We start from the raw sequence: 25,970 nt of genomic DNA, 5'->3' as shown, positions 1-25,970 counted from the left end.
GTCATTACTCCTTACTCCTAATACTTGACCTCTCTACGGCCTTTGATACTGTTGACCACCTGCTCCTTCTCAATAAACTACATTCCCTTGGCCTCCAAGATTCTGCCCTATCCTGGTTCTCTGCCTATCTATGACAATGCTCCTTCAGTGTTACCTACAATTCTGCCTCCTCCTTTCCATTTCCCCTTTCTGTGGGGGTCCCCCAGGGCTCTGTTCTTGGACCCCTTCTCTTCTCTATCTACACCTCCTCCCTTGGTCACTTGATAACTGCCCACGGCTTCCAATACCACTTATACGCCGATGACACCCAAATCTATCTGCCTACTCCTCGCCTCACTCCTTCAGTCTCCTCTCGCATTACTAACTGACATATCAGCTTGGATGTCGCACCACTTCCTTAAACTAAATCTCTCTAAAACTGAGCTATTAATATTCCCCCCCTCCATGACTTTTCCATCAAAATCAACAATGCAACCATCAGGCCCTCCCCTCACGCCAGGGTACTAGGTGTAATCCTAGACTCTGACTTGTCATTTCAGCCTCAAGACCAATCGTCAAAAGTTTGTAGAATTCACCTCTGTAACATCTCTAAAATTCACCCCTTTTTAACAAATGAAACCACCAAGCTCCTCATTCACTCCCTTGTTATCTCTCGCCTTGACTATTGCAACTCCCTTCTTATTGGCCTGCCTCTCCATAGGCTCCTCCCCTCTTCAGTCTATCACGAATGCTGCTGCCAGACTTATCCACCTTACCAACCGCTCAGTGTCTGCCAACCCTCTCCTCCAATCCCTACACTGACTCCCAATCACTCAGCGAATTAAATTCAAAATACTAACCACAACATACAAAGCCATTCACAACTCTGCCCTGAGCTACATCACCAATCTTGTCTCCAAATATCACCCAAATCGTCCTCTCTGCTCTTCTCATGACCTCCTACTCTCAAGCTCTCTCATCTCCTCCCTCCATGCTCGTCTCCTCCTCTCATGCTCATCTCCAGGATTTCTCCATAGCCTCTCCCATCCTCTGGAACTCGCTACCTCAACCTGTCTGGCTATCCCCTACTCTTGCTACCTTCAGGCGACCCCTGAAAACTCACCTCTTCAGGGAAGCCTATCACGTCTCCAACTAATCCAACTAATCTTTTACCAATATAACTGTATTGTCTTTTACGTATAACTGTATTGTCTCCCTTTTATATTGTAAAGCCCTCCGTAAACTGTTGGCCCTATATAAATCCTGTATAATAATAACAATATTGTGACTCCCAGCAAAAGAACAATGGCAGCGAAGGCATCCAGTGCATCCCTGCATCCAATTCAACCAACAGTGGCAACCACCCCATCCTATAACTAGCCTTTGTAGCAAGGTGCACATGGAAGGGCAACATACATCACAAACAAACAAAAGATTTCCCAGCACACTTACCAGCCAGCCAGTGTGCAAACGAAACCCTCTGTTTTTAACTGTGGCTCTTTCCAAACCTGAGTGCACTGTGTTAGTTAGCCGCAGAGCGCTTTCCAGGTCCAAAGCCATGGGACGAACTCTGAAGTACTCATTTATGAGTAGGTCATGAGGGTAAGCATTCTTCTTTTATTAGCACCGTCGGATGTCACTACTGTTTCCTTTTTTCTGTTGCTTTCCATGGAAAGAGTTTAAGATGCTCAAGAATTGAGTGCTGCATTAATTGTTGGAGTGTTGCATATGCATACTTCGCCCTTTGTTCCGTTCCATTCAGTGTGAGGTAGCACCTTCATGTCGCTGCTCCTAGTGGAATCTCATTTAGTTCTTGCTGCTGCCTACAGTGACTTCAAGCCCTTAGACCCTCAAGGTTTTCCTTCTGTATTCAGTATGAAGTTCTCCCTGCCAAGTAGTGCAACATGTCAGACTCCAAACATGTGGGGAGTAGTCCCATGTAACAAATGCCTTCAACTCACAATCCACTAACAGTTCTTGGGCAGCCTGCAGTGCGCCCTCTTAAGGGCCTGACAAAGACAGCCTGGATCATTGTCCCCTGTTGAAGTCTCTACATACTCTGAGTCTTTATTAGCTCTGTCAGGTGCGACTTCCTCCTTGGCCATTTCCCAGAAGGATTTCACTGTAGTTATGCAGGATTTCATGGGACAAATTGCAACTTTGATTGCTGATTCTAACTGCAAAGGCAATATGCGTACCTCAGTGCCTTACCCTCTAGAAACATTATCTGATTTGCCTGCAGCTTTAGCAGCTTCTGAGCCTTCTGCTGTGAAGGCTGTATCTGAGAAAGAGTCTGAAAAGCCTTGCCAGATAATATTTTCCCTGAGGAGTCGCAGGCATCTGCCGTAACTCCCAGGCTTGGAGAGATCATTTTGGCTCTTATTGATGTGGAGCTTGCCACCTTCAAAATAGGAGTACAGCCTGTAGCATCTAGTATTGCTGTTACTAGTATGGAATCCCTTAAAGGCTGTGAGACTTCAAAAACTTTTGTGGAGCATACCCTACTTCAAGAATATTCTTTAGGTTTACTGATAAATTCCTGATAGGCTATTCCCAACTCCCAAACATTTTGCAGCCCAATATACCTGCTTGGGCTGTTCCCATTCTTGATCCAACAGTGTTATGCCCTGTACACACGGTCGGACATTGATCGGACGTTCCGACAACAAAATCCATCGTTTTTTTCCGACGGGTGTTGGCTCAAACTTGTCTTGCATACACACAGTAGCACAAAGTTGTCGGAAAATCTGATCGCTCTGAACGCGGTGACGTAAAACAGCTACGTCGGGACTATAAACGGGGCAGTAGCCAATAGCTTTTGTCTCTTAATTTATTCTGAGCATGCGTGGCACTTTGTGTGTCGGAATTGTCCACACACGGTCGGAATTTACGCAAACGGATTTTGTTGTCGGAAAATTTTATAGCTTGCTCTCAAACTTTGTGTGTCAGAAATTCCGATGGAAAAAGTCAGATGGAGCCCACACACGGTCGGAATTTCCGACAACAAGCTCCTATCGCACATATTCCGTTGGAAAGTCCGACCATGTGTCCAGGGCATTACACTGTAACTTAATAAAACTGGCGATTTCTGTAGAGGATGCGTTGATGTTTAACGATCCCATAGAAAAATGCTTGGAGATTCTTTTAATATCTTTCCTTTATCTGGCAGGTCCAACATTAGGGGGAATGGATTAAATTTATAAAAAGGGATGGAGTTTCAATTCACGCTGATCCCTTATTCGTAGAGCTCTCATGCTGGATGCTCTACACTACTTCTCAGTTTTTAAATGGAAAAGGAGAGGTGTAATAAACATTTTAGTAACACAAAATAAATGTACCGTTGTGGCTAACAGAAGCTAGTGTTCAAACAAGGCTAGAAAAACGTAATATGAATAAATCACCAGGACCAGATGCCTTACACCTGAGAGTCCTCAAAGAACTTAGCCAAGTTATAGCCAGACTGCTATTCCAAATCTTTAAGTACAGTTTACTGACTGGAATGGTACCAGCTGATTGGCAAAAAGCTAATGTGGTTCCAATATCCACAAAAGGGCCGAGATATATACCTGGAAACTATAGACCAGTCAACCTAACATTAATAGTATGTCAATTATTGGAGGAGATAATTGTTAGCTGAGTATTGAAATCATGCGCTGGAAGCTTCTTGATTGCAACAATAGCTTTGCTTTTATGGAGGATTACAGAAGATGTCTTTCATCATGAGAAACATGAAACATGAACTGACCACAAACAAGTGCACTGAACTTAGACAGATGGTACAATAACATATCATAGAATACACACTATAATACTACAGCGCCACCTGCTGCATAGATAAGTATAATGCAACAGTATATAGTTCTCAGTGCTTTTCATTACATGCTGTTGTCCTTCCAACACCCCTTCTCAACAACATGTGCTTTGTCAAATTATATTCAGCTTCCTTCAACAAAGGCTTGGTGAGTGCATCGGCAGTCATCTCCTCTGACAGGCAGTATTGAATGTCAATAACACCTTGCTCTTGATTGTCTCTCAGTAGGTGATACTTCGATGTGTTTGGTCCTAGGATTGACCCTTTCTGATTGCGTAAGCTTTATACATCCCTGGTTGTCTTCAAAAATGGGAATTGGTTTTTACATGTTTACCCCAATGTCCTAAAAAAGTTGACGAATCCTTATCGCTTCTTGACATGTGTCTGCTTCAGTTGAAGATAGAGCGACAGTTGTTTGCTTTCGACTAGACCAACTTATGGTTTCTTCCCCATACTGGAAGATGAATCCACTTGTAGATTTGCAGTCTGTACAGTCCCTGGGCCAATCAGCATCCACATATCTGGCCAGTTTTGGATAGGCTGTTGCTGGTGACCGTAACTTTATCTGAATTGTTCCTTTGAGGTATTGCATCACTCTTTTTACTGTCACGCTGACAGGGAGCTGAAACTTTCCTGCATAGTATGCCCACTGCTGCGGCTATGTCTGGTCTTGTCACAGTGGCAACAATATATAGCAGCTTACCAATTGCTCTGCAATACATGCAATTGTTGAGTAGCAAGTTTTTTGCTTCATTGCTCTTTTGTTAGCCTGGTTCCATCCATAAGCTTTGTCACAGCCTGTCTTCACTATGTAAACTTTTTGGCTGTAGCCGAGAACCAGGAGATGGGATCTACTGGCCAAAGCAGTGGATGCTCTGGTAGCTTCATGGGATCAGTAGAGCCTGTTCTACACTTTACCTCCCATGAAACAGGTTCCTCTTCTGCTCCACAGAATCAAGACAGAGGGCATTGTGGTGATCTTCATAGCTCTTGGACTGGCCGAGGTGCGTGGTATAATCCAACCTGATCAGACTCCTGGTAATTTCTCTGTAGGTTCTGCAATGTTGTCAGGACCTTCTATCCCAAGGGTTGCTTTATCATTCAGCTTCACGGTCGCTGGCTTTATGACATGGTTGATGAAGCCCACGTTTTGATAAATAGAAAATGGAAAAATAGAGGATTCTCAGTGATTCCTATGATGTCTAAGCTAGGAAGTCCACTTCCCGGTAGGTCCACCATTGCACATGGAAGATTTACTTCGCTCATGGCAAGGAAAGAAAATAATCTGTTGTGGATATCCTAACCTTATCACAATTATATTTGGACCAGCAATTTGCCAAAAGTACAAGGGTCAAATCCAATTCTCGGTGCTTGCAATCTTGTTCCAGAGAATGATAGCCTCCTATTCTTTGATTAAGAATTTTGCACAGAGTGTTTCACACGTGGCACCCTGGTACATCCACCATGTTCTCTGCAGGATCTGAATTTTATTCTGTTGACACCTTAAAAGACACCCTTTGAACTTATTAGGGACATTCCCTTTTTTACTTTTATTCACAAGGTTGCTTTCCTTGTCACCATCACATCTGCAAGGCGTGTGTTTAAACTGGTGGTCTTGTCTTGTAAAAAAACTTTTCTGGTCCTGCATAGAAATATGGTGGTGTTGAGGCGTTGATCTTTTTTCATTCTTAAGGTGGTCTTAGGGATAGGGTTCCACCCTTTCCCTTCAAGACACATTTGAGAGTGTTTCTTTGGCTTCTTGGCACCAGACAACTGTTGTGGGCGAACGGTCCATTAGGCAGCCACTGGAGCTCCAAGCAACCCCTTCTCTTTTTAGTAAGTAGCATTTTGCTTGCTGTGTTGCCCACCCCTCATTTGGACTGCTTTTGGAAATTCCAAATGTCTCTGAATCCCGAGTCCCCCAAATAACGAGAAACGAAAAAGTATTTATGTACTCACATGGGTCTCATCCCCCTGTGTTTATGGACTTTCTCTCAGGATTACGTTGTCACAAAACCAAGGCATGGTGGAAGTGGGAGGGATTTTATCAGGCCGATCACCGTTTTTAGATTGCCAGCATCCAAATCCTCCTGTAAGTGTCAGTGTAACCCAAATATCTCTATATCCTCTCTCCCTCAATGAACTCAGTGAAAAGATTTTATGGTGAGTACAAAATTCTTATTTTATGTAATAATATCACATCGTAATGAAAATATTTACGTAATTTAGAGCAAATTACAGCAAGCTGACCAATGATGAGATAATTATACATTCTTTTAAAAGTTTACACATATGTTGGTCAAGAAAAAGTCACATACATCTGGGTTTATAAACCGGAGTCATAGATGTATATTATGTGAACTGGTTTGTGATTAGAATGTCTGTCTGTCATCAATTTGCAGAAGGCAACTGGGTAGAGTAAGCCTTCATGAAAGTTTTCTGTTTTTTTCAGGTTGTGGTGGAGCGGCAGCTGGGGCTGAAGACGAGGGTGAAGCAGAAGCAGGTTGGATTGAGGGTGCTGCTATCCTCTTATCTGTGGTCTGTGTTGTATTAGTCACTGCCTTCAATGACTGGAGCAAAGAGAAACAATTCCGAGGCCTCCAGAGCCGCATTGAACAGGAACAGAAGTTTACTGTGGTCCGTGGAAGCCAAGTCATTCAGATCCCCGTGGCTGAACTTGTAGTTGGGGACATAGCACAGGTTAAGTATGGTACGTTCTACCACTGAAATATTGGTATCTTGTAGACGCGATACTCTAAGGTAAGCAGAAGCAGTGACTCTCTTAAGACATTGCTGTCTTCTATTTTCAACTCCAGGTGACCTTCTTCCAGCGGATGGATTGTTCATACAAGGAAATGACCTGAAAATTGATGAAAGTTCCTTAACGGGAGAGTCTGATCAGGTCCGCAAAGCTGTAGATAAAGATCCAATGCTACTGTCAGGTAAGGGCATGCTTCTTGTCCATAGGCAGAATATGTATACACAAGTCACCTATTTTATAAAGGCTGTGGAATCGTCTCGTCTTCTGTCCCCAACCAGAAAGAAAATCCCAGCTATGTATTTTACAAATATGATAGTCTTCAGCCTAATGTAAGGCCCCATTCACACTTGTAAGACTCCAAAGTAGCAATGTTGATGCAACTTTAGATGGGTATGACTTGGACGCGACTTTGGCTTTGACCAAAGATAATGAACAACTTTTGCATGTAAAACGTTCAGGTAAAAATTTCATACAACTTTTGAGGGTTAACATTGAAGTCTATGGCTCTCAAGTTGCATGAAAGTCAGACCAAAGTAGTGCATGAACTACTTTGAAGTTGCTGCCACTTTAAGTTGGAAAACATGGAGTACAACTTGTCCATATATACTACTGCTATTAACTTCTGACTATCTTCATCAATTGATACACTTTAACCCGTATGACGCATGCGATGGCTTTGCATCACTTTGCGGGGCCACGGCATCACATCACACCCATTTTAAACCTCATTACAGAATGTGTAGCTTTTATCCTTATAATTAAATACACAGACACGCCTCATGTAAAGTCCCACCAATCCTCTTCTTTGTTTGACATTGTCCATATATAGTTCAATATAGTCTAGTTCTGTTCTAACCTGGAAAGAGTTTGCTCATTTGGAGATCTGACCTCACTCAGACTTTTCAATCTGTATAGAGGTCTAAAAGGTTTACTTTAATAATTACAGGGAAAAATAATTGAATGTGTGTGGGGGAAGGTATAGATCAAAGTTGTGTACAGTTGGAGGGTATCATCCTTGTTTCAAATATATTGGGAACAAAAAGGGCAAGTAGGACTTTAACTACCCCTCCAAAGCACACAAGTACAAGTACAAAAGTATATATAAAAATACAAAATATTTTATTAGTTATTTTACAATAAAAAAGTGTTAAAACATTCAACATATGAAAAATGAGCTTGCATATTGATTCTACCAAATATAGCCACCATGGAGTTGCATGGTATATGGTCTAGATATAGGATAGAGGTCTACGTGTTTCGTGTGAGTACCGCTTCTTCCAGACCACTTAACTCTCGAGGAACCATAGAGATTGTTTGTAAGGGTAGAAGAGCATATCAGGGTGATTCATAACATAATGTAATCATATTTATTCACAAAAAATCATTATGAAAACTTCACTGAAAAGACAGTACAAAATACTTTATACATAAATACGACAATACTATCCCTCAGAGATCGAGATGGAGGAGAGAAGAGAAGGAGGAAAAAAGGAGAAAAAAGAAAAAACTTTAAATGAGGATCACATTTTTTCCTTATATTTGTTTATTTAATTATACCTTTTGAGAGTCAATATGCTGGTTATCATGACCTGTTTGTAAAAGTGCAAGGGTAAACATATGTGGTTGAGTCTCACTGACCCATGGGAGAGTGGCCAGCCCCAGAGAGGGCTCCACAGGGATCATACAACTAAAAATAAAATAAAAATGCACAAGATTCATATGCTCAAAAGCTGGGCAAGATAAATTTAACAAGAGTGCTTAGGACACCTGGTGCAAAGGATTTAAAGGGTCCAAAAAAGGAGAATGTGGCCGGGTTCACGTTAGTACGACACAACTGTCATTCTATTTTGCCCTGCAACATCGGTCCTACATTAGTCCTACCTCCATCCAACTTGAAAGACATATACGGAGCTTGAATAAAATGATAAGCGAAGGCCATACATGACAGGGTGGAAATAACTACCAGGCTGTAGCAGGTTAAATTTTAGGGGGTTGGATATTTTAAAAGTTAGGGGCTCTTACCTGATTGGCTGAGCTACAAGTGATGGGGAGGAGCAGAAGAGATAATAGTTGAGGGGAGGAGCGAAGGGGCGTCCCTTGCAGGCTGGAAATCGTAGGAGGAACATCCCTCCCTCCCGCCCTGATGAAGGGTCTGGTTAAAGTTCCTGAAGAAAATGGTCACTGGCGGTTGGGGTATAAAACATGAGGTATATTGATGAAACGGATCGACTCATCTCAGGTGTGGAGTCCTCCAGTTGGTCTTGTTCAGTCTAGAGTGACCGGGTAGTTAAGGTGGTAGGAGTCTGTGGACAGGTAGTCCTCAAGGTGGTGTTTGGTGGCTGAGAACAGAACCTAAATTAACGGTATCACAGATTCCAAAGTTATGGGAGATGGTGTCATCAAGGATCTGCAACCATTTCTTCATCTTTGAGCTGGAGTATTTACGAATGTTTTATGTTCGATTATGGTTTTTGGTTTTAAAAAAGGCCAAACCGCCATTTAAATCCAACGCAGTTTTGGTGTCGTTATTGAAGATAAAGGGGATGGAAGGGTACAGGTTTGAGTAATAGGGTAGCAGGTGTTATCTGAACTACCCTAGTTATGAACAGGATAAGATTTTGCTTCGACTTTGAGAGTCTGACTTGTCTTTTGACCAATCAAAACAATCCCAGTGTGACATAAATTCCTCTTCCTGCTGCTGTAATCATCATGTGATTGGGATACCATGGGTGGTCGCAAGTTGGATGGTTAGGACACGGATCCGACTTTGACTTCAATTATATTCAGTTGGTGGAAGTAGGACCAAAGTAGTGCAAGAACCTTTTTCAAAGTCGGACCAACTTGTGTCGGACCAGTTAAGACGGCTGTCATAGGGAACCATTGATTTATACACGTCATGCGACATGTGCTCCCAAAGTCGGAGTGTATGTTGTACCAATGTGAACCCGGCCTTTATGTCAAACTACATTGCTGAGCTAATTAAGTACAGCTGGGTCATCTTTGACAATCTTCTAGACAGCAGGTAAACACTCCAGCTCTACTTAAGTAGCTCAGTAACCTAGGTTGACATACAATCTAATAGACCCCTTAAATCCCTTGCACCAGGTGACCTAAGCACTCTGACTTCTATAGTGTCTTTCTGTACCGACACACAGTCCCTGTGTAGGCAGCTGCAGTTTGTACTCCCCACTGTAAGTGGCACTTGACTGAAGTGGTAATGCAGGAGGGGGAAGGAAGTCGTGAGGAACTTGTTTCCTTTATGACTTCCTACTGTCTAATTGCACACTGATGCCCTCGTGACCTCATAGCTTCCAACTGTCCCTGATTAAGAGGGACTGTCCCTCATTCAGAACAAAGTCCCTCTGTCCTTGATTTTGATCTGATCTATATAATTGTATATAAAATGCACTGTTTATCTGTCAAAAAGTGTTTCCCGGTGCTAAACCTTTCATCCAATGTCTAAATTTGTACTTTCCAAAAGCCAATTTATTAAAGGGGGCGTGGCAGGGGATGTGTCCTATGCCTACATACTTTTGTTAATAGGTGTCTCTAATTCACATCTCAGAAATTTGAGAGGTATGGTGACCTCAGCTGCTATCTTGGGTCAGGGCAGTGTCTATTTAAGACACTGGCCCCCGGGTTTGGCATGCATTGTGGTTCCCGTATGAGAGGGAAAGTGCTCAGAGATAGATGTTCCTGAGGAGGAGAGACAGTGCAGGGTCTGCACCTACCTCACTTCAGGAAGTCTCCCCTATGGGTGTGGACCGGCCAGGCCGAATTCTGCTTCTCATTGCAGATACTGTTGGCATCTTCCAAGCCTACAGACCGCTGTGACAGTTCCTAAGTGGCTCTGAAAGGTTGTGCCTTCCCACCCGGCCTAGTTGCACTGAGTTGAAACTTTCTACAATATCTTGCTCTTGCCTATTTTGGACTCTGTGTGTTTTACTGCCCGCCACACCACGCTGGACCTTGCTCACATCCGTACTGTCCTCACATACAAGACTTCTATGCCGTCTTTACATACATATCCCATCTTCTGCCTAGGGACTCATGTGATGGAAGGCTCCGGAAGAATGCTTGTAACAGCTGTCGGTGTCAATTCTCAAACTGGAATCATTTTTACCTTGTTGGGGGCAAGTGAAATGGAGGATGAAAAGAAGGACAAGAAAGGTCAGTGGTCCATACCTAGGTCGGTTCCGGCACTGCCTAGTGCGGTCATGTCTCACCACGTGTTTGTTGTCCTGTGTAGAACACTCGTCTTCAGTCTGTTGGTAGCAACCTGTAGAAACCGATGTGGAGGTAGATGAGGAAGGGTCTGCAAGTCATCATAAACTCATTTTATTTTCTTATTGTGCAACCATAATGTCCCCGCTGATTCCCATGAAACATCTCTGCATGGTTAACATCTCCCTCTTGTTTTGTTTTCGTCATCATCACACAGGAAAGAAAAATCAGGATGGAGCCAGTCTACCAGGTATATGTACACCGAATATCCCCCGTTCTGTAGACAAAAAGTCAACGTGTGCAAAGGAGGAAATAGAAAATAGTGTATATAGATATTTCTATAGATAGAAATAGTGAATATAGATTGAAAGTAGTGTATACTGTTTGTGGTGAGGTCCATCATTCCCCAACAGAAACTAGTGTTCATATATATATATTTATATATGTATATATATATATATATACTGTACGTGGGGAGGAATTAGAAAATAGTGTGTATAGATATATACTATACGCCATCTGTATATAAACAAGTACTGTATGTGTTGAGGGAATAGAAAATAAAGTATAAATATACTTTTATGCATATAAAATCGTCTATATAGATATACACTATATTACCAAAAGTATTGGGACACAAGCCTTTACACACACATGAACTTTAATGGCATCCCAGTCTTAGTAGGTAGGGTTCAATATTGAGTTGGCCCACCCTTTGCAGCTATAACAGCTTCAACTCCTCTGGGAAGGCCGTCCACAAGGTTTAGGAGTGTGTCTATGGGAATGTTTGACCATTCTTCCAGAAGAGCATTTGTGAGGTCAGGTACTAATGTTGGACGAGAAGGCCTGGATCGCATTCTTCGATCTAATTCATCCCAAAGGTGTTCTATCAGGCTGAAATCAGGACTCCTCCACCCCAAACTCACCCATGCATGTCTTAATGGACCTTGCACAGTCATGTTGGAACAGGAAGGGGCCATCCCCAAACTGTTTCCACAAAGTTGGGAGCATGAGATTGTCCAAAAAGTCTTGGTATGCTGACGCCTCAAGAGTTCCCTTCACTGGAACTAAGGGGCCAAACCCAACCCCTGAAAAACAACCTCCACACCATAATTCCCCCTTCCACCAAATGATTTGGACCAGTGCACAAAGCAAGGTCTAGAAAGACATGGATGAGCGAGTTTGGGGTTGAGGAACTTGACTGGTCTGCATAGAGTCCTGACCTCAACTCAATAGAACACCTTTGGGATGAATTAGAGCGGAGACTGTGAGCCAGGCCTTCTCATCCAACATCAGTGCTTGACCTCGCAAATGCACTTCTGGAAGAATGGTCAAACATTCCCATAGACAAACTCCTAAACCTTGTGGACGGCCTTCCCAGAAGAGTTGACGCTTTTATAGCTGCAAAGGTTGGGCCAACTCAATATTGAACCCTACGGACCAAGACTGGGATGCCACTAAAGTTCATGTGCGTGTAAAGGCAAGCGTCCCAATACTTTTGGCAATTTAGTGTATACTGTAAGTGGGCAGGTCAGAATAGTCTAGCTTTGCTTTTATTACATTCATAGCTTCTCAGAATGGCTGATGTGCAGTGTAGGATTTAGCCCCGGAAAGGCACAGGAATCGTTGCATTTCCCATATCGCATCTTTATACCATGAGTATAAACACCCACGCGATCTGATTCCAGTATAGCAAAAAAAAAAAAAAGGGAAAAGCCTGCATCTTTTTTGTGCAGATGCGGTGCAATTTGAGACATACAAAATAATGGCGTCAAATCACACTGCACGGAATCCTATGTGATTTGCACAGGAATGCGGTGCGACTCCTGTGCGAATCACATGCTCCTGTCTTGACTGCATCTCATGTGGATGTACCTAACTGCAAAACTGAATATATTTCATAGAACAACCAGCACTTACACTCAGTTAAAAAAACTGAAGATAGTGTTAACTTATCCTAACCAGTGAAAACCCACAGGAGGGAGCAAACGCCAAGTCCATACCACCACCAGTGTTTATTAGATTCAAAGGCCAAAAACATCCTCGCAAACATGAGAAGGAACAAGCACATCAAACACAACTCCAGCAATAGGCAATGTCATCTAACCATGTATGATGCGATCAGAAGGCTAACACGTTTCAGGGGAGGTGCCTCCTTCTTCAGAGCTAAACCAACCACGTACAATTTCACAGAATAAAAAATGCATACAGTGCCTTGAAAAAGTATTCATACCCCTTGAAATTTTCCACATTTTGTCATGATACAACAAAAACGTAAATGTATTTTTTGGGGATTTTATGTGAAAGACCAACACAAAGTGGCACATAATTGTGAAGTGGAAGGAAAATGATAAATGGTTTTCAATTTTTTTTTACAAATAAAAATTGGAAAAGTGTGGGGGGGCATTTGTATTCAGCCCCCTTTACGCTGATGCCCCTAACTAAAATCTAGTGGAACCAATTTCCTTCAGAAGTCACCTAATTAGTAAATAGAGTCCACTTGTGTGCAATTTAATCTCAGTATAAATACAGCTGTTCTGTGAAGCCCTCGGAGGTCTGTCAGAGAACCTTAGTGAACAAACAGCATCATGAAGTCCAAGGAACACACCAGACAGGTCAGGGATAAAGTTGTGAAGAAGTTTAAAGCAGGCTTCGGTTAGAAAAAAGTATCCGAAGCTTTGAACATCCCCACAGAGCACTGTTCAATCCATCATCGGAAAATGGAAAGAGTATGGCACAACTGCAAACCTACCAAGACATGGCCGTCCACCTAAACTGACCGGCCGGGCAAGGAGAACATTCATCAGAGAAGAACCAAGAGGTCCATGGTAACTCTGGAGGAGCTGCAGAGATCCACAGCTCAGGTGGGAGAATCTGTCCACAGGACAACTATTAGTCGTGTTCTCCACAAATCTGACCTTTATGGTAGAGTGGCAAGAAGCGAGCCACGGTTGAAAGAAAACCATAAGAAGTCCTGTTTGCAGTTTGTGAGAAGCCATGTGGAGGACACAGCAAACATGTGGAAGAAGGTGCTCTGGTCAAATGAGACCAAAATTGAACTTTTTGACCTAAAAGAAAAACGCTGTGTGGCGGAAAACTAACACTGCACATCGCCCTGAACACACCATCCCCACCGTGAAACATGGTGGTGGCAGCATCATGTGGTGGGGATGCTTTTCTTCAGCAGGGATAGGAAAGCTGGTCAGAGTTGATGGGAAGATGGATAAAGCCAAATACAGGGCAATCTTAGAAGAAAACCTGGTAGAGTCTGCAGCAGGACAACGACCCTAAACATACAGCCAGAGCTACAATGAAATGTTTTTTGATCAAAGCATATTCATGTGTTAGAATGGCCCAGAATGGCAGAATGGCCCAGTGAAAGTCCAGACCTAAATCCAATGGAGAATCTGTGGCAAGACTTGAAAATTGCTTTCACAGACTTCTCCATCCAATCTGATAGAGCTTGCTCTATTTGCAAAGAAGAATGGGCAAAAATGTCCCTCTCTAGATGTGCAACGCTGGTAGAGACATCCCCAAAAAGACTTACAGCTGTAATTGCAGCGAAAGGGGGTTCTACAAAGTATTGACTCATGGGGGGGTTGATTATAAATGCACGCAACACTTTTCACATACAGTATTTATTTGTAAAAAATTTAGAAAACCAGTTATCATTTTTCTTCCACTTCACAGTTATCTGCCAGTTTGTTTCGGTCGATCACATAAAATCACAATAAAATATATTTATGTTTTTGGTCGTAATGACAAAATGTGTAAAATTTCAAGGGTTATGAATACTTTTTCAAGGCATTGTAAAAAACTGAAGGACGTCTCCAGAAATAATCTCGGTAATAACGTAAGGTAGTAATGAAACACCTACCCATAGCCCGTGTCCACTGACTCACCAAAGTCTGTCAGTGTGACCCAAGTAGCCCAAACAACGCATATACAAATACCCGGGCTGGAAGAAACTTGAAAAGGTGGTTACTTAATGGTATTTGGTAATTGGTAAATAGAGAGAATGTCTGTCAGTACTGCCTGACCCATGGAGTAACCACCTTTTTGGGTTCCTTCCAGTCTGTTTTTTTGTATAATATAATAGGTTGGAACCAGGTTGGTTTAGCTCTGAAGAAGGGGGCATGTCCACCGAAATGCATTATTTCTCCAACCACAGCATACATGGTTAGATGACATAACACCTATGGCTGGAGTTGTGTTTGATGCGCTTGTTCCTTCTCATGTTTGTGAATATTTAGAGATTCCCCATCTGAGGAGGGTAGCATTGGACGTTGAGACACCATCGGATATACAACTGTTTGAGCGCTGGAGTGTTAGAACTTTTCTTATTCTAACCAGTACCCGAGGCTTGGTTGGAATTCTTAGAGGAATTGGACAAACCTTCATAAAATTGGCCAAAGGCATTAGGAGAGTGAATAATGAGGAAGGTCATAGATTGTTCCTCCACAATCAACTTTTCTTGAGATGACGTAAAGAGAACTGGTCTTCACTTCAAACGCCCAATCTTGAGAATAAGAATCTGTTTTTGGTTTTATTCTTTTGCATTTGATTTGTGGATACAGGTTTTCTTCATCTCACACATTAGTAAATGAGGTCTTCTTCTATCTCTAAATGAGAATTTGTTCCCTTCCACTGACACTGGCCATTCATGGACCATGTTATGTGAACCTCAGACAGATTCCCTGACCTGACTTTAGGGATGCACAGATATTTCTTTTCCCTCCTTTTGTACTCATGTTTTCATGCTGTGATTTTACTTGCTTTCTTGTCATTATTTTCATTTTCTTATCACAGTCGGTTCCACCCACCCACCCTCTCATCCTCCTGCAGCTACAGATGGGGCAGCAGGGGCAAACGTCACTGATAATGCAAATGCCAACTTAGTGAATGGTATGTCAACATCTAATTTTCCCACAATCCATTGTTCCATTTGTAACATCCTTACTCTTCTCTCTGTAGACCGAATATCTGTTTATTGATAAGGGTTAGGGAAGTACTCTATAATTGGTAGTTTCCAGGTATGAATAGGAATTAATGTAAAGACATCCATGTTTAAACCATATAGGTGTCTTTGCTATTTTTCTCCTTTTGGTTGGAGCCCCTCATTATTAGCCATCTATTTCAGGATCTGTGTCTTGGTAGTCCTCTAAGCTGACCTCAGACAGCTTCTCTCCACGTTATGTCATATACAAAGGCAGCTGCCATACTGTATACAAGTTCTGATGATTATCGGGTCTATCTGAGGTGTGGTCGTAGCTAATTTTACATGTTAGAAGTCAAAATGCCACATTTCTTAGAACCAGGCAACATTAATCTAGAATGACTGGAGCCTTGTGTGTTGGTAGGGGTGGTCTTTGGTGTCCATTGAAGGGCTTTACACCTACACTCCTTGTTCTCCATCAATCTTCCTTCTCATCTATTCTAGAAAACACCCTCAGCCTACATTTCAGAGGAGCACAAGCTGAGCAGTGAAGGTTGGAGACATTGGAAGGAAGATTTATGTAGGACACGGCTGTGTTGCCCTAAAATGAAATCAGATTCCGAGCTGAGAATTGCAACCTTTTGTTGGCTGGACAATGTACATTAATAGATAAATAACGTATATCACAACTGGCGATTAGTAAACCAAATTGGTACTGTGACCTCTAAAAGTGAGCGAGCAATATATGAGACATCCATGTCTGTTCGTAGTGTGGATTTGGTTGGGATTTGCTTCATCTGTCTTGTTCTTTGTTTGGTCTGATGTTTCATGTTCTGCTCTTTGTTGTCTGTTGAACTTCCACTGTGTAGGCAAAATGCAAGATGGGAATGTGGACACCATCCAGAACAAAGGTAAATTCTGTGCACTGGGGAGGGCTGCATACTGCATATACAACCGAACAAAAAACACAGCATCATATAAGGTCTTTCTACAATCTCTTTTTCTGTTTCTCCCTCCTTCCTACCTTCTATGCCTTCATTGACTCCCTTTTCTTTTCCTTCCTTCTCTACACCCCCTCCCCCCCTCCAACTTTACCTCATTCATCCTGTCCCCTACTTTCTTACCTCCCTCCTTCCTTCCATTCCTTTATTGACTCCCATCTTCTTTCCTGCCCCCCCCCCTTCCTTCCCTGTGTCTTCCCTTCCTTATATCTTTCCCTCTCTACCCTTCTTCCCTACCTCTCTCCATCCTTCCTTCCTTTCTTCATTGTCTCCCTTCATCCCCTCCTTCCTTCCCTGTGTCCCCCCTTCCCTATATGTGTCCCCCCTTCCCCCTTCCCTTTCTCCCCTTCTTCCCTACCTTTCTCCTTCGAACCTTTCTTTTTTCATTGTCTCCCTTCCCATCCCCTTCCTTCCCTGTATCCTCCATTCCTTGTATTATCCCTCTGGCCCCTTCTTCCCTCCCTCTCTTCTCCCTTCATCCCTTCCCTGTGTCCTCCCTTCCTTATATTGTTCCCTCTCTTCCTCCCTTCTTCCTTCATCCCTTCCTTCCCTTTGTCTTCCCTTCCTTATATCTTTCCCTTTTTCCCTTCTTTCCTACCTCCATTCTTTCCACCTTCCTTCATTGCCCCCCTCATCCCCTCCTTCCTTTCTCTCCCTTCCCCCCCTTACTTCTTTCTCACTCTTCCCTTTTTATTCTTTCCTTACTTCCTTGCTCCCCACCTTAATTCTTTCCCTTTCTTACCTCCTTCCTTTCCTCCTCTAACTCCATCCATTCCTTCATTGCCTCCCTGTATCCCCTTCATCCTTCCTTCTCTTTCTTGGTCTCCTGCTTCCTTTTCTCCCTGATCCATAGGATACCTCCTCTACACCGTCCTCTCTTCTTTCCTCCTCCCTTCTCTTCTTCTTTCCCTTCTTCCCTCTTCCTTCCTTACTATGCTTCCCTTTCTCTCCTCCTTTCTTCTCTTTCTCTTCCCTCTTCCTTCTTTATTATGCTTCCTTTCCTCCTCATTTCTCTTCTTCTTCCCTCTTCCTTCCTTATTATGTTTCCTTTTCTCTCATCCTCCCTTCTCTTCCTCTTACTTCCCTCCTTCCTTCTTCCTTTCTTACTATGCTTCCTTTCCTCTCCTCCTCCCTTCTCCTTCTCTTCCATCCCTCCTTCCCTCTTCCTTCCTTACTATGCTTCCTTTCCTTCCCTCTCCTCCTCCCCTCTCTTCTTTTCCCTCCCTCCTTCCCTCTTCCTTCCTTACTATGCTTCCTTTCCTCTCCTCCTCCCTTCTTTTTCCTCCCTCTTTCCCTCTTCCTTCCTTACTATGCTTCCTTTCCTCTCCTCCTTCCCTCTTCCTTTCTTACTATGCTTCCTTTCCTCTCCTCCTCCCCTCTCTTCTCTTCCCTCCCTCCTTCCCTCTTCCTTCCTTACTATGCTTCCTTTCCTCTCTTCCTCCCTTCTCTTCCTCTGGCTTTCCTCCTTCCCTCCTTACTGTGCCTACTTTCCTCTCCTCCTCCCTTCTCTTCCTCTTCCCTCCCTCCTTCCCTCTTCCTTCCTTACTTTACTTCCTTTTCTTCCCTCCTCCCTTCTCTTCCTCTTCCCTCCCTCCTTCCCTCTTCCTTCCTTACTATGCTTCCTTTTCTCTCCTCTTCCCTTCTCTTCCCTCCCTCTCTCTTCCTTACTATGCTTCCTTTTCTCTCCTCCCTTCTCTTCCTCTTCCCTCCCTCATTCCCTCTTCCTTCCTTACTATGCTTCCTTTCCTCTCCTCCTTCCTTCTCTTTCGTTCACTCTTTTCTATCCCATTTCTTTGTCTACCAATACATCCTTTTTTGTTCCTGGTTGGAATAGATATCTTCCAGCTCTGAATACATAAATATGCTGCACACACACACAATGTGAATCATCTGCAGACGATTATATCCTAGTGCCCCTTGGGTACCTACATTTTTTTAGTTCCCTCTCTTCTGTTTATATGGTATATTGACATCCACAGGTGAAGATTGGTAAAATGCAGCAGCATTGTGAAATGTCTGGGCTGCAATGCGGTATGAGGGTCATGAGATCCTACCAAGACTTCTAGAAATATCTGACCCTCCATACACAACCTGGCACCAATCACTTCTTTCTGCTTTTACAGCCAAACAACAAGATGGGGCAGCCGCCATGGAAATGCAGCCCCTGAAAAGTGCTGAGGGGGGTGATGGAGACGACAAGGAAAAGAAGAAAGTAAATCCACACAAGAAGGAAAAGTCAGTCCTACAGGGCAAGCTGACCAAACTGGCAGTGCAGATAGGCAAAGCAGGTAAGTGACTTGTATAGATATATTTAGGTATATGACAGTGACCTTGACTATTCCAAACTACTGAAAATTACCCCCCTTCCTGAACCAAATTCCATGCAAAGAACCTCCAGAGAACCCAATATCAGTCCTCTGTAGCCATCCAATTATTGTATGGGTCAGTTGGGGTGGGGCCATGTATAGAACGGTGTAGCGTCCCCTCTTCTTTTACCAACAATCTGTAAACGTCTGGGAACTGAGGAGACCAGTTGCTGGAGTTTTGGGGAAGGAATGTTGTCCCATTCTTGCCTGATATAGGATTCTAACTGCTTAACAGTCCTAGGTCTTCTTTGTCAGTGAAAGATCTGGACTGCAGGCATACCAGTTAAGCACCTGGACTCTTCTACTAAGAAGCCATGCTGTTGTCAGATAAACGTGTTGCTGTCATCAATATCAAAATGACCTTATTTTTTTCAAAAAATTGTATATTTTCTTAGTTTAACCACTTGACCTCTGGAAGATTTACCCCCCTTCATGACCAACCATTTTAACCACTCGGTTTTTTTGATTGTTTGCACTATAAACAAAAAAAGAACGACAATTTTGAATGAAAAACACAATCTTTTTTTACTTTCTGCTTTAAAACTTATCCAATATTTTTTTTTTTTTTTAAAACCTAATGTCTTAATAAATTTAGGCCAATACAGTAAGGGAAAAAAGAATGTGATCCACTGCTGATTTTGTACGTTTGCCAACTGATAAAGAAATGATCCGTTTATAATTTTAATGGTCGGTTTATTTTAACAGTGAGAGACAGAATAACAACAAAAAAACCCAGAAAAAATGCATTTCAAAAAAGTTATAAATTGATTTGCATTTTAATGAGTGAAATAAGTATTTGATCCCCTATCAATCAGCAAGATTTCTGGCTCCCAGGTGTCTTGTATACAGGTAATGAGCTGAGATTAGAAGCACTCTCCTAAAGGGAGTGCTCCTAATCAAAGCTTGTTAGCTGTATAAAAGACACCTGTCCACAGAAGCAATCAATCAGATTCCAATCTCTCCACCATGGCCAAGACCAAAGAGCTGTCCAAGGATGTCAGGGACCAGGCACCATGCTGCCTATGACCCCAAGAACACCATCCCCACCGTCAAACATGGAGGTGGAAACATTATGCTTTGAGGGGGTTTTTCTGCTAAGGGGACAGGACAACTTCACAGCATCAAAGGGACGATGGACGGGGCCATGTACCGTCAAATCTTGGGTGAGAACCTCCTTCCCTCAGCCAGGCCATTGAAAATGGGTCGTGGATGGATATTCCAGCATGACAATGAAACAAAACACACAGCCAAGGCAACAAAGGAGTGGCTCAAGAAGAAGCACAATAAGGTCCTGGAGTGGCCTAGCCAGACTCCAAACCTTAATGTGGAGGGAGCTGAAGGTTCGAGTTACCAAACCTCAGCCTTGAAACCTTAATGACTTGGAGAAGATCTGCAAAGAGGAGTGGGACAAAATCCCTCCCGAGATGTGTGCAAACCTGGTGGCCAACTACAAGAAATGCCTGTCCTCTGTGATTTCCATCAAGGGTTTTGCCACCAAGTACTATGTCATGTTTTGCGAAGGGGTCAAATGCTTATTTCACTCATTAAAATGCAAATCAATTTATAACTTTTTGAAATGCGTTTTTCTGGAATTTTTTTTGTTGTTATTCTGTCTCTCACTGTTGAAATAAACCGACCATTAATATTATAGACTGATCATTTCTTTGTCAGTGGGCAAACGTACAAAATCCGCAGGGGATCAATTACTTTTTTCCCTCACTGTATGTATTCTGCTACATATTTTTGGTAAAAAAAAATCCCAATGGTGTATATTGATTGATTTGCGCATAAGTTATAGCATCTACAAACTATGAAATACATATTTGAAATTTTTTGTTTATACTAGTAATGGCGGCAATCAGCGACTTATAGTGGGACTGCGATATTGCGGTGGGTAATCTGACGCTAACTGACACTTTGTGGGAACCAGTGACACTAATACAGTGATCAGTGTTAAAAATATGCACTGTCATTGTACTAATGACACTGGATGGGAAGGGTTAAAAATCTAAGGTCATCAAAGTTTTAAATGTGTGCCTAACCAGTGTTTATGTGTACTATGTGTGCTTCTTTCATTAAGGGATGTGATAGATTTTATCCCCTGCTTTGCAGGGAAATAAAATCTATCACATCCCCGCTGTCAGGATGAACCTCTGCATTGTTTACATAAGCAGATAACCGTCCAGCCTCTCTACTCGATGATCAATGGATGCCGGCACACATCCATTGGCACATTAAAGGAGGTGCGACATCGGTGCACGAGCCCCCTACCCGGAAGTGCACATTCATGTATATATATACGTGATTCTGCACAGAACAGCCACCCTGGAGCAGTAAATCTGCTATAGGGTATTCGGCAAACATTTGATATGTTTTCTATTGTGATTTGCAAATTATTGCATTCTGTTTTTATGTCGATTTTACACAGCAAGCATCCCAACTTTTTGGGAATTGGGGTTGTACATTGCCGAGCAGTAACTGTACTCACACATTGCTGTGCAGTAATAGAACTTACATTGGCGAGCAGTAACTGTACTCACACATTGCCGAGCAATAACTGTACTGATGTCGCTGATTAACAATTGTACTCCCATTGGTGATCAGTAATTGTTCTCACATTGGTGAGCAGTAATTGTACTCCCATTGGTGAGCAGTAATTGTACTACCATTGGTGAGCAGTAATTGTACAACCATTGGTGAACAGTAATTGTATTTACATTGGTGAGCAGTAATTGTACTACCACTGGTGAGCAGTAATTGTACTCACATTGGTGAGGAGTAGCTGTACTCACAATACTGAGCAATACCCGTAGTCACATTGCCAAGCGCCGGCTGTACTCACTGTGATGTAACTGTCCAGTACCCAGCTTGGGTGCCTCTGTCAAGATATAGCTTCCTCCAAACTGGACTCAGGGACCGGGTTTTACCGCTGAGCACCCAAGACTAGGCAACACTAGCTTAGATGCAAGCTGGAACTGGAAGTCTTTATTATACAGAAATACAGGTTTATACACTTCAAAAGTAGGTCAGTCCAAGGGACAAAGGCCTGATTTCTATAATCTATAGATATCTTAACGATATAATGTTACCTGAAAAGTCCGGCCCAATGTTACAATGGGAAGCTGATTTAGACATTCCTATCTCCTTAAAATCTTGGAATACCATGATAGATAACCTTCGCAAATGTAATATTGCAGCTTCATTTAGAGAATCGCCAATGAAATTATTCTCTAGATTATACCTGACACCCTCGAAAATCCACTCCTTCTATCCAACTGCCTCTCCTAACTGTTTTAGGGGCTGTAATGTACCTGGCACATTCCTTCACATATTTTGGAGCTGTGTATATCTAGAGCCTATATGGAAAGCTGCGGCAAGTAAAATGGAATCTATAGCAAAAAAAAAAAATCAACCTCTCCCCACAATTATGTATACTGTATGCAACAATTCCTGACGTACCAACTTCATGTGTTAGACTGATTCATTCCCTAATTAGTTCTATCCAATGGATGATAGCCCTAAACTGGAAATCCCAAAACCTATCTTGGCCTCAAGTCATGTCTAGGATGGATATGCTCAAACTTTCAGAGAGAATCCATCATATCCTACATGATAGTATGCATACCTTTGATGGAAAATGGTCTCTATGGACTTGTGATTAAAACTTACTATACTTTATTCTGCCTATTGCATACTCTCCCTCAGATGTCATAGTATCTTCACTTGCTTTACATTTATGTACTACACAAATTTATACTGTATACTGTCTCTTATATACATCATTTTGTACTCAACTGTTTCAATCACTATAACTTTGTAACGCTTTTATACTGAATCTTCCAATAAAACTTTTGTAAACAAAAGTAGGTCAGTCACCACATGAACAATAAAACCAATTATTACCCAAAACATCACACAAAGGTTAGATAACGAGGTAGAGTTGACACAAAGCTAATCCCATCATGTGGGAACCTCCAAGAGTCAAATTAACCAACAGACAGAAACAATAGGTGACTCAATTGACTCAAATAACAATGGGAATTCACACCTAGACAATGTTTTCATTAATCAGGGATCCCAGACTGTCTGGCAACAGTCTACAACAGTCTATGAGACAAAATGTATACAATGTTCCAGTAGTCTGAAAAGGTGGAATTAATTTATCTTCATAGATCTCTCGAGGGAGATAGTGAATAAATATTTCTGTCCCAAGTGTCCAACCCAATCTGCAGGAGGGCCACCATATTCCCTCTGACCATTAACCTGTAAAAGATTAATATTACCAAGTCTTGCTCTCAGTGTTCATCACGTGGTTGTCCATCATTAGAGAATGATCTGCTCACTCAAAAACCAGGACCCACAGTCAGTAGGCAAGAGGCCATCCTGCAGTCCCCTCCAAAAGCCCCGGTTCTGGTTGGGTCTGTCACACTCACGTTACCGAACAGTAACTGAACAGTAACGGTACACATAGGTGAGCAGTAGCTGTAGTCACATTGCCAAGCAGCAGCTGTACTTATGTTACCGAGCACTACCTTTTTCTCACACTGGGGAGCGGTAACTGTATGAGTAGTACCTGTACTCGCACTGGCGAGCAATAACTGTGTGAATAGTACCTGTACTCGCACTGGTGAGCAGTAACTGTATGAGTAGTACCTGTACTCGCACTGGTGAGCAGTAACTGTATGAGTAGTACCTGTACTCGCACTGGTGAGCAGTAACTGTATGAGTAGTACCTGTATTCGCACTGGTGAGTAGTAACTGAATAAGTAGTACCTGTGCTCACACTGGCGAGCAATAACTGTGTGAGTAGTACCTGTACTCACACTGGTGGTGAGCAGTAACTGTATGAGTAGTACCTGTGCTCACACTGGCGAGCAGTAAATGTATAAGTAGTACCTGTGCTCACACTGGCGAGCAGTAAATGTATGAGTAGTACCTGTACTCACACTGGCGAGCAGTAAATGTATGAGTAGTACCTGTACTCACACTGGCGAGCAGTAACTGAATGAGCAGTACCTGTGCTCACACTGGCGAGCAGTAAATGTATTAATAGTACCTGTACTCACACTGGCGAGCAGTAACTGTATGAGTAGTACCTGTACTCGCACAGGGGAGCAGAAACTTTATGAGTAGTACCTGTACTGCCACTGGCGAGCAGTAACTGTATGAGTAGTACCAGTGCTCACACTGGCGAGCAGCAACTGTATGAGTAGTACCTGTGCTCACCTTAGCGAGCAGTAACTGTATGAGTAGTACTATCCTGTAAAAGGGCATAAGTATTTTCCCCTTCTGACCCACTCTTTGAATTTCATTCCATGTGTAGCGCTACCCCCGCAGGGGCTGCTGATTTATCCCAGGTTCCCCTCCCTCTGTAGTGCAACGGCAGCAAGGTGCAAAGCAGCATTCACTCCTCTGGCACAATGAACAGTCTAGGGGTTGCCATTTTTTGTATTTATTGCTGCTAGGGACAATCAAACACTGCTCCACTGATTACAGAAGCGCATACAAAAAGAACTCAATTTACCTAATAGCCTGGCACCTAACCTAACATGCTGCACACATTTTTAACCTTTATCAAATTCCAGATCCCTAAATACCTTCTGACAGATATTTTCAGCTTAGTTTAATGGGGTTTGAAGTTCACAGACTCATGGGTTGAATAAAGATCTTTATCCCTGTGCAAAGCTTTGTAAATTAAGCCTATGTCCAAATGTTAGCTACATGAAACCGATAATAGTGTAGAATGGGGTTGCGCAGCCTAAATCAAATGCGTGAAAATCAATGTATTAAAACAATAAATAAACAACATAAATGCAAGTATCAATTCTTCAAAAAAGTCCAATATAAAGTGAAAGCTCTAACAGTGACTTCAATTGAAATAAAGTCCATGCTCCAATATCAACCATGCACCGGAGATTTAAAGGGACCGCAGGTGTCTTAAAGGGACCAGTACCTGAGTAACCCTGGGAATTGTACCTATTGAAGGTGGAGAGCGGTGAAGCAGCATACCAGTTTATTGAATATATTATTCAAAGGCTTATCTTTATTTTATATAAGGTGAGAGTTCTGAGGGCACGGGGACGGTGCACAGAGGTGGAAGTTCACGATTGTTTATTTATGATACACATGGATACCGTTTGGGCAGAAGAAGGTGGTTGATATGCAACACATTTGGCGCCAACTAAGTGTAGTATTAAAAGTTCAGCATTTAACCACTTCAGGCCCGGAAGGTTTCACCCCCTTCATGATCAGGCAATTTTTTGCGATACGGCACTGCGTTGATTTAACTGACAACTGCGCGTTCATGCAACGCTGTACCCAAACAAAATTGATGTCCTTTTTTTTCCCCACAAATTTTTTTGGGTGGTATTTGATCACCTCTGCATTTTTTTTGTTTTTTTGTGCGCTATAAACAAAAAAAAAGAGAGTGCTCCTAATCTCAGCTCGTTACTTGTAGAGAAGACACCTGGGAGCCAGAAATATTGCTGATTGATAAGGTATCAAATACTTATTTCACTCATTAAAATGCAAATTAATTTATAACTTTTTCTAAATGCTTTTTTCTGTATATTTTTGTTGTTATTCTGTCTCTCACTGTTAAAATAAACCTACCATTAAAATTATAGACTGATCGTTTCTTTGTCAGTGGGCAAACGTACAAAATCACCAGGGGGTCAAATCCTTTTTCCCCTCACTGTACGCCATCTAGGTCGCGGACGGGCAGCGCTCCGATGGGTGGCGGCTTTTATCCCGTCTCCTCCTCCTCTGCATCACAAGGGCTTCCGCCGTGCGTCTCCTCCTCCTAGGGGTCCAATAGGATCGCCTGTCCTTTCAGGGTGACAGGTCTCAGGACCCGCTTCCTGATTGGCCGGGAGGAGGATCAGTGGGACAA

The 25,970-nt window shown here is 42.6% G+C and overlaps 1 protein-coding gene across 13 annotated transcripts in view; it reads left to right on the top strand.

The window, feature by feature from the left end:
- The window catches only part of ATP2B2 (ATPase plasma membrane Ca2+ transporting 2), a 292,280-nt gene that overhangs the window by 198,237 nt on the left and 68,073 nt on the right, over positions 1–25,970 (top strand). For 8 of the 13 annotated variants that reach the window (XM_073591712.1, XM_073591711.1, XM_073591721.1 and 5 more), the window contains exons 4-10: positions 6,243–6,500; positions 6,607–6,732; positions 10,596–10,721; positions 10,993–11,025; positions 15,585–15,680; positions 16,581–16,622; positions 18,836–19,000. In XM_073591712.1, coding sequence (XP_073447813.1) covers positions 6,243–6,500; positions 6,607–6,732; positions 10,596–10,721; positions 10,993–11,025; positions 15,585–15,680; positions 16,581–16,622; positions 18,836–19,000 — 846 coding nt within the window. The remainder of the gene's footprint in view (positions 1–6,242; positions 6,501–6,606; positions 6,733–10,595; positions 10,722–10,992; positions 11,026–15,584; positions 15,681–16,580; positions 16,623–18,835; positions 19,001–25,970) is intronic. The other 5 variants (XM_073591720.1, XM_073591723.1, XM_073591722.1 and 2 more) reach the window with 3 other exon arrangements.

This window comes from Aquarana catesbeiana, linkage group LG07 (genome assembly GCF_042186555.1).
Source record: "Aquarana catesbeiana isolate 2022-GZ linkage group LG07, ASM4218655v1, whole genome shotgun sequence".
Classification (NCBI taxonomy): Eukaryota; Metazoa; Chordata; class Amphibia; order Anura; family Ranidae; genus Aquarana; species Aquarana catesbeiana.
The sequence above is the reverse complement of the archived record's forward strand: the minus strand, read 5'-3'. Positions and strand labels throughout refer to the sequence as shown.